Source organism: Hordeum vulgare, chromosome 7H (genome assembly GCF_904849725.1).
Source record: "Hordeum vulgare subsp. vulgare chromosome 7H, MorexV3_pseudomolecules_assembly, whole genome shotgun sequence".
Lineage (NCBI taxonomy): Eukaryota > Viridiplantae > Streptophyta > Magnoliopsida > Poales > Poaceae > Hordeum > Hordeum vulgare.
Window position 1 is genome coordinate 211,321,919 of NC_058524.1, and position 15,836 is coordinate 211,337,754.

General features: G+C 46.1%; 1 protein-coding gene across 1 annotated transcript; it reads right to left on the bottom strand.

The window, feature by feature from the left end:
* Nucleotides 1-679: 679 nt before the first annotated feature.
* On the bottom strand, nt 680-1,756 carry LOC123412742 (transcription factor HEC2-like). The gene has a single exon (XM_045105677.1). It carries the CDS (start codon nt 1,653-1,655, stop codon nt 987-989), a length of 669 nt encoding a protein of 222 aa, XP_044961612.1. The 5' UTR covers nt 1,656-1,756; the 3' UTR covers nt 680-986.
* Nucleotides 1,757-15,836: the final 14,080 nt, after the last annotated feature.

A 15,836-nucleotide genomic window follows, 5' to 3' on the forward strand; every position in this document is an offset into this window, starting at 1 on the left:
CTTGTTCTCGTTTTTTTCTGCTGCAAAGCCGTAAACAAGTGTACTACAACACATTTCAAGAGCAGCAGCAACCGGCAACTGAAGACGTGATGGACATGTGATGGCCATCACAATAGATTGTGGTAATCAAACTTTTTCCTTTTTTTATCATTAGGCTAATCAACTTCTTAATGATTTCCCAGCTGTTTTTCTACAGCTGATTAGGGAAGTAACTTCAACACAACGCAATCGCAAACTAGCCTAACCTTACATATGCATGTTTCCACTTTGTGTTCTCTTTAATTTGGACATACAGCGTGGTTTAAGAACAAAGGGCATGGCATGCATGTAAGATGATTTCCATGACAAAAAATAAAAGGGCATGTAAGGCGTATTTCTTCGTCCGTAGTTCTACATTGTAAGGGCAAACGATCGAATGTTGCAGCGAATGAAAATGCTACCCATGAGCTGTGAAGGGCCGGTTTGCGAGTTCAGTAACAAGCATGTCCTCCGGGAAAAAAAAATGAGGTGTACCAATACTCTTACTCATAGTCATACTACCTAGTACTCCCTACGTTTCAAAATATAAGACATTTTAAAGATTCCACTAAAAGGCTACATATGAAGCAAAATGAGTGGATCTATAATCTAAAATATGTCTATATACATCCGTATGTAGTTTATAGTACAATCTCTAAAATGTCTTATATTTAGGAACGGAGGAAGTACTTACTAGCTAGTAGGTCTCCTAGTACATCTTAATTTACACACAGTACATTACATACTCTTTCATCCGAAAATACTTGTCGATCAAACCGATGTATGTATCTAGCATACATGCGCATTCCGCTAGCTCCAGGCTCAACATGGATTCATGTCATTACATGCGCATTCCGCTAGCTCCAGGCTCAACATTGATTAATGTCATTACATGCACATGTATATATGCCATGTCGCGCGGAGCGTAAGCACATGCGGTTGGCCGACGCGACGTAATCGATCTTGTCTTACCACGGCCCGTTGAGGCCCTGGTAGGTGGCGGCATTGGGCGACGCGCGGTGGCCGTTGGCTGCCGCGGCGCGCTCGAGGGACTGCACCTGCGTCTTGAGGAACTTGACGTAGTGGATGGCCTCGTCCAGCATAGACGCGGTGTCCATCTTGGTCCCGCCCGGCACGAGACGCTGCAGGATGCGGATGCGCTCGCTGATGCGCTCCCGCCGCATCCTCGCCGCCACGCTCTGCGGGTCCGTCGAGATGCGCACGTTGCGGCGCTTCGGCGGGCGCACCGTGTCCGGGTCGATGTTCACCGGCTGCAGCGCCGCGATGCGGAAGATCATCTCCCGCATCGCCGCCGGACCCGTAGCGCCGGCGCCTTCGGTTGGGGGCTGCGACGTCGCCGTGTACTCGGAGCCGGAGCGGCGATGGCTGGCGCTGTAGGGGGCGGAGTTGGGAGGCTGGGAATACGGATCGTGGTAGGCCCCTCCGGCGTTAACGTTGGCGCTCGCCATGTGAGGCGCCGAGGAGAAGTGGTGACGAGGGGCTTGCGGTTGCGTGCATGGAGAAGGGGGCGCCGGCATGCCGTGGTCAGGGAGCGCAGTCAGCTGCTCCAGCTGCAGCATTGCGTTCATTAGCTCCAGCTGCGCCTCCGGGTGGGAGTTGAGCGTATCGAAGTCCATCCAGACCAGTGGTTGTTTTGGGAGATGTGGATGGATGATGACGAGAAGGCAGGCAAGCGGAGCGAGGAAGCTAAGCAGCTAGGCAGAGCACAGGTGTAAAAGGGGTGTGTTGCTTAGCTAGTTGTAAGCAGAAAGGCGCTATTTATAGGGGAATGGGCAAGGGTCTAGGGCGCAGGTTCCTTCAGATTTGATTTGACTGCCCATCATCCGTTCCCAGAATGCATACCGGTGTCCCGTTGAACCACTCAGGAGCTGCCACCAGGGTATAGGTAATTTGTTTGTTTTGAAAGAGATTTTTCATGCCTTAATTTTTTGACATATTGTATTATTTACATTTTATTAATTAAAATGTATGGTTAAAGTTTGAACCAAAATAAGAGGGTCCAAATAAACCCTCGCTGAGGGAGTATATGCAGCGTTTGTTTCCCGTATAATTTCAGTTTCGTTCCATTTATACATTCAACATATTGCGATTCAAGAGAATAATCACGGTTGCAAACCAATCTGTGATTGAATGGTTAGAGGAACAGTGATATCTCCGTTCAAGTCATTTGCATTATTACTGGATTTATTTCAGGATTTCGGGCGATCTGCTTTCAGTGGGAAGCGGCGCTCCCGTCGACGACGAGACGCCTACAATGACTTCGTAAATCTCAAGATGACATGCCAGCTCAATCTTCCGAAGGTGCTCATAAGTGTAGGATGTGCGTATGTGCGTTCATAGGGGTGAGTGTATCCACGTGTATATGAGCGCTTGCGTTTGTACTGTGTTAAAAAAACACGGATTAAAATAAAACACTGCTACGGACCAATGCGCCGCTAGTCACTCCGGGAACGACGTTAAAAAAGAGCTTGATAAACCCCAAGTGCAAGGAATCATCATAGCACTTTCCAAAGATGGAAGTGGTATGTATGGAGTGTCAAACCCACAAGGAGCTAAAGGTAAGATCAATATTATCTCAAGTCCTATCTGCCACCGATACGACTCTACATACACCGAACGTTTGCTTCTATCTAGTAACGAGAAATAAAAATGTGTTGTTGATATAAAGAGGGTAGCTTTGCATGATATTGAAGAACTAAAATATGAAAATAGTTGCTGCACTAAATAGAGTTAGAATATATTGCAATATATTACAAATAGCGTGTGTGGAACAATGATGGTATGATGTTGTGTGCGGAATCATCCTAGACAATTGATAACAAGATCGCTAATCATTCTTGCAATTTTATACGAGGGAGAGACATGAGCTAATATACTTTTCGTAACTGGATCATATAAACTTATGATTGGATCTCTAGCAAGTATGCAGAACTACTAAAAATCATTAAGGTAAACCCAATCATAGCATTAAACATCAAGTCCCCTTTACACCCATATGTAAACAACCCCTTACTCGGTTGTAACCTTTTGTCGCTCTAGCCACCCACTATAAGAGAATCATGAACATATTACAACACCATCCATCGTGAATCCTTCACGTGTGCGCCTCACGGAAGGCACCATAGGACAGCATCAAAATAAAACATACACTCAAACCAATCAAGATCATCAATCAACCCAAAGGACAACATAGATCTAATCAAACATCATAGAATGGCAACACATCATTGATTAATATTATGAGGCATGAAACACCATGTTCAAGTAGGGGATTACAGCAGGAAGCGGAAGAGTGGACCACTGAAAAGAGATGAGGAAGGTCATGAAGACGGTGATCTTGATGAAGACGATCACCGTGGCAATGGCTCCCCAGGCGGCACTCCGGCGCCACCGGAAGAGAGAGGAGAGAGTCTCCCCACTTAAGCTTCCTCCTCCATGGAATCTTCCCATCTAGGCAGAGGTTCTGATGAGGACATCAACACCATTGTTACACCCACAACCCCAACTGCTATACATACTGGACCAGTTACTAGAGCTCGTGCACGCCAATTGAATTATCAGGTACTTTCGTTTCTTGTGAATACTTCTAATGTTCATGAACATATGATACTGCATAAGTTAGATACTTTTGTTGTGCTCATGAATGAAGGACCTAGCATGGACAAGAAGGATATCCGTTGGAGCGGGATCAAGCATGGATAAGAAGGTGCACGCGCGGGAGAGAACAATGGAGCTTCCATTGGTGATTTTCGCACTCTAAAGCCACCATAAGGAGAGCATTAAGGCTTTGGACAAAATATTCAAGACGCCACTATATAAATTTCGTCCATAGGCTATTCACTACTAGGAAAAGGGCTATAGATGATATAGATACTAATGGCGCACCACACAAGTAGTGCACCACTACTATATAGTAGTGGCGCACCATGTGCAGGTGTGCCATTAGTGTGATGGACACTAATGGCGCACCACACACTCGGTGCGCCACTACTATATTATTTTTTTTGCAAAACTACTAATGGCGCACCAGCAGCTGGTGCGCCATTAGTAACCATGGTTACTAATGGCGCATCTGTTGGTAGTGCGCCACTACTATAATTTTTTTTTGCAAACTACTAATGGCGCACCACAGCTAGTGCACCATTAGTAACCAGTGTTACTAATGGCGCATCTGTTGGTGGTGCGCCACTACTATTTTTTTTGCAGAACTACTAATGGCGCACCACAGAAGGTGCGCCATTAGTAACAAGGGTTACTAATGGCGCATATGTAGGTGGTGCGCCATTAGTAACCTGGGACCAGCTAGATATTTTGGACAGCCACCTACCACACTCACTTTCCCCACTTTCATTCTGTCCACCTCCTCCTCCAAGCTTGTCTCGGGTGCCTCCTCCTCCTCACCTCATTTGCATCATAGTGTCCCAATAGTGTCCCCCCGCACCCTCCCACGCTCCACCGCCGCCGAGCACCCACCGCGCCCTCCCCCGCTCCACCGCCGTCGACGACCCCCCGCACCCTCCCCGGCCCGCTGCACCGCCGCCCAAGACCCCCCGCACCCTCCCCCGCTCCACCGCCGCCGACGACCCCCCGCACCCTCCCCCGCTCCACCGCCGCCGACGATCCCCCGCACCCTCCCCGGCCAGCTCCACCGCCGTCGACGACCCCCCGCACCCTCCCCCGCTCCACCTCCGCCGACGACCCCCCGCACCCTCCCCCTCCACCGCCGCCGACGACCCCCCGCACCCTCCCCCGCTCCACCGCCGCCGCCGACCCCCGGCACCCTCCCCCGCTCCACCACCGTCGACAACCCCCCGCACCCTCCCCCGCTCCACCGCCGCCGCCGACCCCCTGCACCCTCCCCTGTCTCCTCGCTCGGTTCCCCCGAACGGAATCGGCCGAGCGCACCACCCACCCCATCCCTCCCCCTCGAGCTCCATTGCTATCCAAAAAAAATTACTAATGGCGCACCTCTCTGGGGTGCGCCATTGCTATCCAAAAAAAAATTACTAATGGTGCACCTCTTTGGGATGCGCCATTGCTATATAAAAAAATTACTAATGACGCACTCCATGGGGATGCGCCATTGCTATCAAAAAAACATTCTAATGGCGCACCACTCGGGGTGCGCCATTCCTAACCCCTCTGCCCTCGCCTCTCCTGTGCCCTCGCCCTCGTCCACGGAGACGCCGCCCACCCCTCCCCCACCCTCGTCCATGGAACGCCACCCACGGAGACGTCGCCGCAGCTGCCGCCGCCCTCCCCCTCCCCCACCCTCGTCCACAGAGACGCCGCCCACCCCCTCCCACACCCTCGCCTCTCCTCTGCCCTCGCCCTCGTCCACGGAGACGCCGCTCCTCCTCGTCGCCGCCTACGCCGCCGCCTCCGCGCTCGACGCCTTCCACGTCCCCTCCGTCGAGGCCCAAGCCCACGTACGTATGCCGCCCGCCCCTCCCCTCTCCTGGCCTCTCTCTAGAGCGGTCTTCTGCAGTTGAGCCCTCTGAACCGCGAGCGCTCGCCTGAATCCGTCACGCGATTCGCGGAGGTGGTGTCGCGAGTAGTAACGCCGGAATTTCACGATCCTGTGAGGAGCCCAGTAGTAGGGTTCGGGGCTTGACGTAGCCGGTGGGGGTGAGCTTTTGGAGATCTGGCCGGTTCTCTGTCCGTGAATTCGCCGATCTGCCCGGACGCATCTTGGCAGGGCAGGTTCATTGTACCAGGATATTCGTTTACCTAGTATTATATACGAGTACAAGTGTTTAGGCTCTTACGAGTTGTATGAAACTACTAATGGCCACCGCTCCACCGCCGCCGACCTCCAGCACCCTCCCCCGCTCCACCGCCGCTGACGACCCCCCGCACCCTCCCCCGCTCCACCGTCGCCGACGACCCCCCGCAGCCTCCCCGGCCCGCTCCACCGCTGCCGCCGACCCCCCGCACCCTCCCCCGCTCCACCGCTGTCGACGCCCCCCCGCACCCTCCCTTGTCTCCTTGCTCGTTTCCCCCGAACGGAATCGGCCGAGCGCACCACCCACCCCTCCCCCCGAGCGCCATTGCTATCCAAAAATAATAATATTACTAATGGCGCACCTCTTTGATGTTCGCCATTGCTATCCAAAAAAAAGATTACTAATGGCGCACCTCTCTGGGATGCGCCATTGCTATATATAAAAAAAGATTACTAATGGCGCACTGCCTGAGGATGCGCCATTGCTATAAAAAAAATTCTAATGGCGCACCCCGAACGGTGCGCCATTGCTAACCGGCAGTGCGTCTCCCCTCCCAAATCCAACCGGCCACTCTCTCTCCCGTGCCCACTCTCTCTCTCTCCACCCGGATCCCGTCCCCCAGATCCACCCCGGATCCTGTCCCCCAGATCCCCCCGCTCCGCTGTGCCTGCGCGCAGCCAGCGCGCAGCCCCGGATCCCGTCCCCCAGATCCGCCCTGCCTCCTTCAGCCTCCTCCGCAACATCACCGGCAACCCAAAAGTCAGGTAAGTATCTGGATTTTGTGCAGTCTACCCCCATCCCCTCTCCTCCTATCCCTGGCAGTTTATTTCTTGATTGAGAGAAACGAATCGCCCCCCTCCCTCGCTTGTTTGATTATCAGTGGACTGGATAAGAGTAGATCCGCTTGATTTTGGCCTATTCGTGATGGGTGCTGAGTGTTGACTTCGCCGCTGCGGTCCATGTCCATGTTTTGTCAGGTGAAAAATAAAGTTGTGGTCTTGGTTTCATTTGGGTGGGAGAATCGGTCCACGAGGGGGTGAGAAGAGAGCCGTTTGACCTTTTGAGTGGCCTATTTTGCTTGTGCGCGTGGATTGTTGGTGAAATTATGCAGGGATCTTGCGGTGGTATAATTTTCTTTTCTGATTTCTGAGTATGATAATCATAGTTCCTGGAGACAGGAAGCCAGGTGTGTGATCCAGTCGGTTCTAATGGATAATGAAATATTGTGCTACTACACGATCTACTTTTTGTGCTAGCAATTATTTAGTGCGTTTGCATGATCGAGAGACGATCTTAATAAACGTTATCTGCATTGATGATTATTTTAATAAATTCGTGGCAGCTCATCTTAATCTTGTTAGACAAGAGCCTGAAACAACCTGTAATTCTTAGTAACGATGTGCTGAAAATGATTTCATCTCCAGGGTCAGCAAGATGGGGAGGGCAGCAGGAGTGCTCGAGAACCATGAGGAGGGCAGGCGCTACGCCGAGCACGGCCTTAGAGCCTACGTGCAAGACAAGACCTCCGAGATCATGCCAGGAATCAACAAGTTCTTCGCCATGTACGAGCTTTTCGCCATGTACCGTGAATGGCAAGAAGAGATGGCCAAGGAAATCAGTGGAAGGCAGGTAGGTACGAAATTTGTTTGATGTTGTTTATAATAATAAAGAAACAGTAACTTGCAAAAGATATTTCACACTGAGCTTATGGAGGCAATTGCGTCTCGTCTCATGCTATATTGTGGCAATGGATAGGATATAGCGCTTTCAGGGTACTTATCAGTTATCAATGTTTAGAAATCTTCTTCTGTTCCTGTCGGAGCTTGTTCTGTTTGCTGACACTTGGATGTTCATAACTTGGTTTCTCGAGCTACGAATTTAGCACTTGTATCACATTTCTATCACATGTTAAACTGATGGTTTTGCTACAACCCTCCATTCAAATTAATAAAACCATTGGCATTGCACTTTGCTTGTAGTGTATAGACTAGATACCGAACGATGCGCTTAGAAAGTACGATACATATCTTCTTTTATTTATTTTTCTCTCCTGATTTTACCATGTTCCATACCATTGGACCGCCTTTTCCAGTATCTCTACAGCTAATCATTCCTGCAGTTTCATTGTCTTGCAGTTTTAGTTTGTTTTCATCTCTTTACTCAACGCTGTTTCTTTTGGCGTAATGCAGTGGGATTCGTTGCTGGTGCAGAGTCAAGAGTGCTTGGAGAAGGTTGCCAAGACGGTCTCCTTCCTCGCGTAGCCTGAAGGCTCATTCCTGTTGTTGCTCACAGGTAATTCAGTTCTGATGCATCTGTTCTAATACTTTGATGGAATTATATATAGGGGCTGCTGATTGTGTGCGTTTACTAGTTAGATTTTGTGTGCAATCAAGGGTGAACACTATGATCGTAGTATCATCTCCATGACTGGAAAGTTTGTGCCTATACCATTGCTTCTTTCCTTCAGGCTTAAACATTTGGTATCACATCTCATTAGAGCGAGCGTGTGACCTATGTAGCTGGGATTACTTTGGATTCAGCGCAACATCGGCAGCTTATATTTATAATTTGGAACCAAACATCAAGTGCTTATTCTTGTATGTGAGTATTCTCTTGAAAATCTTAGCTGTATTCTTTGGAGCTTATGTGTATATATATCTGTGTGTGTGTGTGTAGTCGACTAGTTGACAATTTAAGTATCTTGATACCTCGTAAATTTTGTAACAAACATTGCTGGCGTTGTTTTGTTAGAAGTCAATATGTATCAAAATTTGTAATTCTGAATCATCTGTTTTCTTTCTCTAACGCTTTTGATTCATGCTTCTTTTGCCAGGGGAAGTTCAAAAGGACCGCGCGCTGGAGCTCCTAAGCGTGCGCCCCTTCTACTTCGTTTACTTATGTGGCGTGCAGACATAAAGCAAACCTTTGGAGCCATAGTTGTCTTTTTTGTCATCTAAAATAATAATGGTAACATATAAATACAAACAAAAAAATATTCTAGCTCAAAAAATTGTATGTGAATAATGAATGGATGCTATTGAACTATGTTTGTTATGGAGCTATGTATGTATGGATCCTATGGAACTATATGTATATATGGATGCTATGGAATTTTGGATGTATGGATGCTATGGAGTTTTGATATATGGATCATGAAATTTGTTTTGCAACTTTGCATATATGTTATGTGTTGTGGATCAGTAAAACTATTGAGCACATATTATGTATTATATATTTGATATATATGTTATGTGCTGTTGAATTTGTGGTTTTGAAACAAAACATATATATGCTAGAATACCAGATACTAATGGAGCACCATGGGCTATATTAATGGCACACCTGGGAGGCATACCAATGGCGCACCTGGGAGGCATACCAATGGCGCACCTGGGAGGCATACTAATGGCGCACCTCGGAGGCATACTAATGGCGCACCTCGGAGGCATACTATTGGCGCACCTGAGAGGCATACTAATGGCGCACATGGGAGGCATACTAATAGCGCACCGTGAGCAATACTAATGGCGCACTGCCAGGTGCGCCATTAGTAAAAAATTCTAATGGCGTGATGCTAGTGGCGCATCTATAGTGCGCCATTAGTAGCCAAAATAGGTGCGCCATTAGCAGGCCTTTTCCTAGTAGTGATTATAGGTGTTGCGCCACCTTATTTTTGGGCCAGGCCCATGTAATTTCGAAATACCATAATATAGGCTATTTTTAGAGTCTGTATGTGTGGGGAAACCAAGTTTAGGGCCATTTTCGAAACCCTCCTCCAAGGGTCACAAATTGCCTCTCTGTTCCCTCATATATACAGCCCTTAGGGCACCGTTTAGACTTGGGTTTTGTTTAGGTTACAAGTTCGCCATAGCTGCAACTTCGTGTTCTTCGTTTGTGTTCTGCGACCAAATAAAGGCGTCACAGAATCCCACCTTCATCAATAAAGTTTCCCTCTTATATTCGCAATATCTTGATTCCAATCTTGGTTTCTTGCTTGTTCTTCGTTTGCGTGTAGGAAACAGACCTTCGAGGTCAGGTTGATCGTGCTCCGGCATGATCAATAACCTCTCGGAGTTGGTTTAGCGATTGCTAAGGCGCGACGTCCTCACACGTTCGTAGTCGGATCGTCAAAGTCTACTCGACCAACACGATACCCACGATCTCATCGAAAGACAGGGACAACGTCGCCTCTATCAAGTGGTATCAGATTTCCAGGTTGCTCGATGATATTTTACCAGTTTTCGTAGTAATATCGCATCTATCTTCATACATATAGTCCACGAAAAAGCCATAAAAAATTAGGGTTAGATCATCATATCCGAACCAATCTGAGCCTTTGCATAGTTATTTCAGTAGTTTGCTTTGTTGAAATTGCGGTTACATCGTCGTGTCGAGTTGCTGGTCTTAGTGTCTAGTTCTTTAGAGTTTCGAGTTCCATTCACAGGATGTCATGCCGCCACCGCACCATCTTTCATCGCTGTCATATACCACCTCCATGCTACCATCATTGTTGCTGCCATATACCACCACCACGCCACCATTATCCCTGCTGCCATATACCACCACCATATATCCACCACAATAATTTCTGCCTTAGGTCAATATCGAGATCCTTTTGCTGTCGGTTTCGCGTTTCTTTACCTGAGTAGGTTTAAAAAAAAACGAGTCTCCCACGCTTTCCACAACACTTTTTAGGCCAAAATTTCTTTTTCCCTATCGTTTTGTTAGGCTTTTTAGAGGGTTTTGAGACATTTGCCATCATAGTGATTTTTGTCGCAATTTTTGGTCGTCGCAGCCCCGAATTGCTCCAGAAATTAAAAAAAAACTTGTCAATTTTTTTTTGTGCATATCCTGTTTTTGGTCCTTGGGAAGAGTTTTGAAACACTCGCCATTATAGTGATTTTATGAAGAAAAAAAAGCGCAGAAAAAAGCGCAAAAAAAGAGGGGAAAAACAGAGTGGCTCATCCCTTGATTAGTACGTGTCGTCGTGACTTCGTTGGTGTTCTAGGCTCACGTCTCTAGTACGGTCTAGCCTAGGACCAGCATGGTACCGTCGTTGAGCGTCTTTTCAATTTTGCATCTCTGAACTAATTATTGCTGACCCTTTTGCTACCATATTATAAGCCTTCCCAGCTCCACATACATCTACATCGTGTGTTTGACACCACCTGGCAATCGCTCTATCCAAGCTTTGAGAGTTTTGACTACACCGGTTGCCAATCGCCACCTGCTGCTCGGTAAGAATTGGTAAGAAATTGGGATTTGCTTGACGGATTTGTGACACACCACCACCACCAACACCACTTCCTAGTAGTCTGTAGGTTCATATACTTCTGTGTTCCTATTGCTGCTAATCATGCCAGGATCACACGAAGAGGAGATCGACTGGGAGAACCTGACCAACCCGGGAGCTCCATGAAAAATGTCAGCAAACGATGTCTGACCAGGTACATGATTTCGCGACCACCTTTGGAGAGGCCATGGACAAGCTCGAAGGTATGGAGAAGAAATTCGACACCAAGATGAACACCAAGTTCAATGAGGTGCTTGCCCATTTACCACCACCAGTTGCAGCTTCTGTCCCTCTTCAACCACAACCACAACGGCTACGAGCGCGACGTGTGCGTGTCGGCCAAGTGCAGAATTTTGGTGTTGTTGCTACTACTGCTGTTTCTCCTCCTACTACTGCTACTCCCGAGGTTTCTATGGCTGAGCAGAATGAGGATTATGATGGTGATTGATACGTCTCAAACGTATCTATAATTTTTGATGGTTTCACGATGTTATCTTGTCTTCTTTGGTTGTTTTATGTACCTTTTATATCTTTTTTGGGATTAACTTATTAATTCAGTGCCAAGTGCCAGTTCTTGTTTTTCCGTGTTTTTGACTCTTTTCAGATCTGATTTTGGAACGGAGTCCAAACGGAAGAAAAACCCCAAAATGATTTTTTCCCGAACGGAAGAAGATCAAGGGGCCTTTGGGCCAAGCCAGGTGGGCTCCAGGGAGCCCACAAGCCCCCACTCCACCACCAGGGGGAGGCGGCGGTGGGCAGGCTTGTGGCCTCCCTGGCCGCCCCCTCACCTAGATCTTTGGCCTATAAATTCCCAAATATTCCGCAAAAAATCAGGGAGCCTCGAAAATACTTTTCAGCCGCCGCAAGCTTCCGTTTCCGCGAGATCTCATCTGGATAAGTTCTGTATTTGTGATCAGATTATCTATGATATATATTTGAGTCTTTGCTGATTTCTTATATGAATGATTTGATATCCTTGTAAGTCTCTTCGAGTCTTGGGTTTTGTTTGGCCAACTAGATCTATGATTCTTGTAATGGGAGAAGTGCTTGGTTTTGGGTTCTGCCATGTGGTGACCTTTCCCAGTGATAGTAGGGGCAGCAAGGCACACATCAAGTAGTTGCCGTCAAGGGTAAAAAGATGGGGTTTTTATCATTGGTTTGAGATTATCCCTCTAGATCATGTCATCTTGCTTAAGGCGTTACTCTGTTCTTATGGACTTAATACACTAGATGCATGCTGTATAGCGGTCGACGTGTGGAGTAATAGTAGTAGATGCGGACAGTATCGGTCTACTTGTTTTGGACGTGATGCCTATAGAAATAATAATTGCATAGATATCGTCACGACTTTGCGCGGTTCTATCAATTGCTCGACAGTAATTTGTTCACCCACCGTCTACTTGCTTTCATGAGAGAAGCCACTAGTAAACACTACGGCCCCCGGGTCTATTCACATCCATCGTTTACATCTCCGCTTTTACTTTGCTTTGTTACTTTGTTGCTTTCAGTTCTCACTTGGCAAACAATCTATAAGGGATTGACAACCCCTTCATAGCGTTGGGAGCAAATTTTTGTGTTTGTGCAGGATCTTGAGATACTCCTCCACTGGATTGATACCTTGGTTCTCAAACTGAGGGAAATACTTACCACCGCTACGCTACATCACCCTTTCCGCCTCGAGGGAACACCAACGCAAGGCTCCAAGGCCACGGGGGAACTCCTTTGCATACTTGCCTAGGAAGTCCCTTAAGGCGTAGCCGCAGCAGAAAGATCAAGCCAAGTATTCTCCCGTCGACGCGCCTATTTCTGGCGCCGTTGAAAGGTCTTTTGTTGCAGTAGCAGAAGTATTTCTGGCGCCGTTGCCGGGGAGGAGAAATCAAGATCTATCCAAGTAGGTCTCACAAACTCTTCTCTTGCATTTACTTTTGTTGCCAGTTGCCTCTCATTTTCCTCTCCCCCACTTCACATTTGTCGTTTTCATTCGCCTTTCGCCTTCGTCGTTTTCTTTTGACTTTGCCGGTTTTCTTCCTTGCTTGTGTGCTTGTTTGTTTATTGAAGTCATCATGGCTGAAAACAACAAACTTTGACTTCTCGAGCACTAATAATAATGATTTTATTAGTACTCCGATTGCTCCCGCCACTAGTGCGGAATCGTATGAAATCAACGCAACTTTGCTGAATCTTGTTATGAAAGAGCAATTCTCTGGCCTTCCTAGTGAAGATGCCGCATCCCATCTCAATACCTTCATTGAGCTTTGCGATATGCAAAAGAAAAGATATGTGGATAGTGACGTGATTAAGTTGAAATTTTTTTCTTTCTCGTTGCGAGATCGCGCAAAAACTTGGTTTTCTTCTTTGCCTAAATATAGTATCGATTCTTGGGATAAGTGCAAAGATGCTTACATATCCAAGTATTTTCCTCCGACTAAGATCATCTCCTTACGTAACTATATCATGAATTTCAAGCAACTTGATCATGAACACGTTGCACAATCTTAGGAGAGGATGAATCTTATGATTAGAAATTGTCCCGCTCATGGCTTGAGTTTGTGGATGATTATACAAATCTTTTACGCTGGCTTGAATTTTGCTTCTCGCAATATCTTGGACTCCGCCTCAGGTGGAACGTTCATGGAAATCACGATAGGAGACGCTACAAAACTCCTAGACAATATCATGACCAACTACTCTCTGTGGCACACTTAAAGGTCGCCTGCTAGCAAAAAGGTGCATGCTATAAAAGAGATTAACTTGCTTAGTGCTAAGATATGGACGAGTTGATGAATTTGGTTGCTAGTAGAAACGCTACCGTAGATCCTAATGACATGCCACTATCTTCTTTGATTGAGAGTAGCAACGCTACTTTGGACGTGAATTTTGTTGGTAGGAACAATTTTGGCAACAACAATGCTTGTACAGGAAACTATGTTCCTAGGCCTTTTCCTAGTAACTCCTCTAACAATTATGGCAATTCCTACGGCAACACTTATGGAAATCACAAAAAATTACCATATGATTTAGAGAGTAATATCAAAGAGTTCATCAACTCTCAAAAGATTTTCAATGCATCCATAGAGGAAAAACTACTCAAAATAGACGATTTGGCTAAGAGCGTTGATAGGATGTCTTGTGATATTGATGCTTTGAAAGTTAGATGCGCTCCTCCCAAGGTCAACTTGGATGAAACTTGGAAAGCTATGCGTATCTCCATCAATGAGAGCAAAGAAAGAACCGCCAAAATTCGCGCTAGACATGAATGGTTTAAAAGGGTGCGTTCTAGTGATGCAAATCACGAAGATCTTAAAGTGCTTGGTGTGTCTCCTCTTGAATCTTTGTTTTCGCGTGTCAAACCTACTTATGGAGGGGCTTGATATGAATCCACTTTGGTTGAAAAACGCCCCAATGATTCGGAGTCCACCTATCTTGATGATAAAGGTGTGGAGAGTGGAGTAGAAGAAGTCAAAATTTTGTGTAGTAATGAAACTCCCACTTTGGATTTCAAGGAATTCAATTATGATAATTGCTCCTTGTTTGAATGCATTTCTTTGATGCAATCCATTGCAAACTCTCCATATGCTTATAGCCAAAGCAAAGCCTTTACCGCGCATATCGTAGATGTTATGATGAAATCTCTTGAAGAGAAGCTCGAACTAGAAGTCTCTATACCTAGAAAACTTCATGATGAGTGGGAACCTACTATCAACATCAAGATCAAAAACTATGAGTGCAATGCTTTGTGTGATTTGGGTGCTAGTGTTTCCGCGATTCCAAAGTCTTTATGTGATATTCTTGGTTTTCATGAGATTGAAGAGTGTTATCTTAATTTGCATCTTGCGGATTCTACTGTCAAGAAACCCATGGGGAGGATCGATGATGTTCTTATTGTTGCAAATAAGAACTATGTACCCGTGGATTTCATTGTACTTGACATAGATTGCAATCCTTCATGTCCCATTATTCTTGGTAGACCTTTCCTAAGGACTATTGGTGCTATCATCGATATGAAGGAAGGGAATATTAGATTTTAATTTCCTTTAAATAAGGGCATGGAGCACTTTCCTAGAAAGAAAATAAGATTGCCTTATGAATCTATGATGAGGGCTACCTATGGTTTGAGCACCAAAGATGACTATACGTGATTCCATCACTTTCGCCTAGCTAAGGGTGTTAAACAAAAGCGCTTGTTGGGAGGCAACCCAACGAAGCTATCCTTTTTCTTTCTGTTTTGTGTTTTCCACACTTTCATAATTCTGTTATGATTGTGTTTTTGTGTTTCTTTTTGCATTTGTGCCAAGCAAAACCGTTATGATTAGTCTTAGGGATGACCGTTTGGTCATGCTGGAAAGGACAGAAACTTTCTTCTCACGAAAAGAATTTTCATTTGTTTTCTGTAAGAGCTTTTGAGTTGATTCTTTTTTATGCTGATTACTACGCAAATTCTTCGGACTGTCGTAATTTTTCAGAATTTTTGAAGTACCAGAGGTATACGAAATGTACAGATTGCTACAGACTGGTCTGCTGTTAACAGATTCTGTTTTTGTTGTGTTGGTTGCTTATTTTGATGAAACTATGGATAGTATCGGGGGTATTATCCATGGAAGATTGAAAGTACAGTAACCCAACATCATAACAAGTAGAATTTAAGTTTGCTACAGTACCTAAGGAAGTGGTGGTTTGCTTTCTTGTACTAATGTTATCACGAGTTTCTGTTTAAGTTTCGTGTTGTGAAGATTTCAAGTTTTGGATGAAGTTCTTATGGACAAAGAGATAAAGAGTGG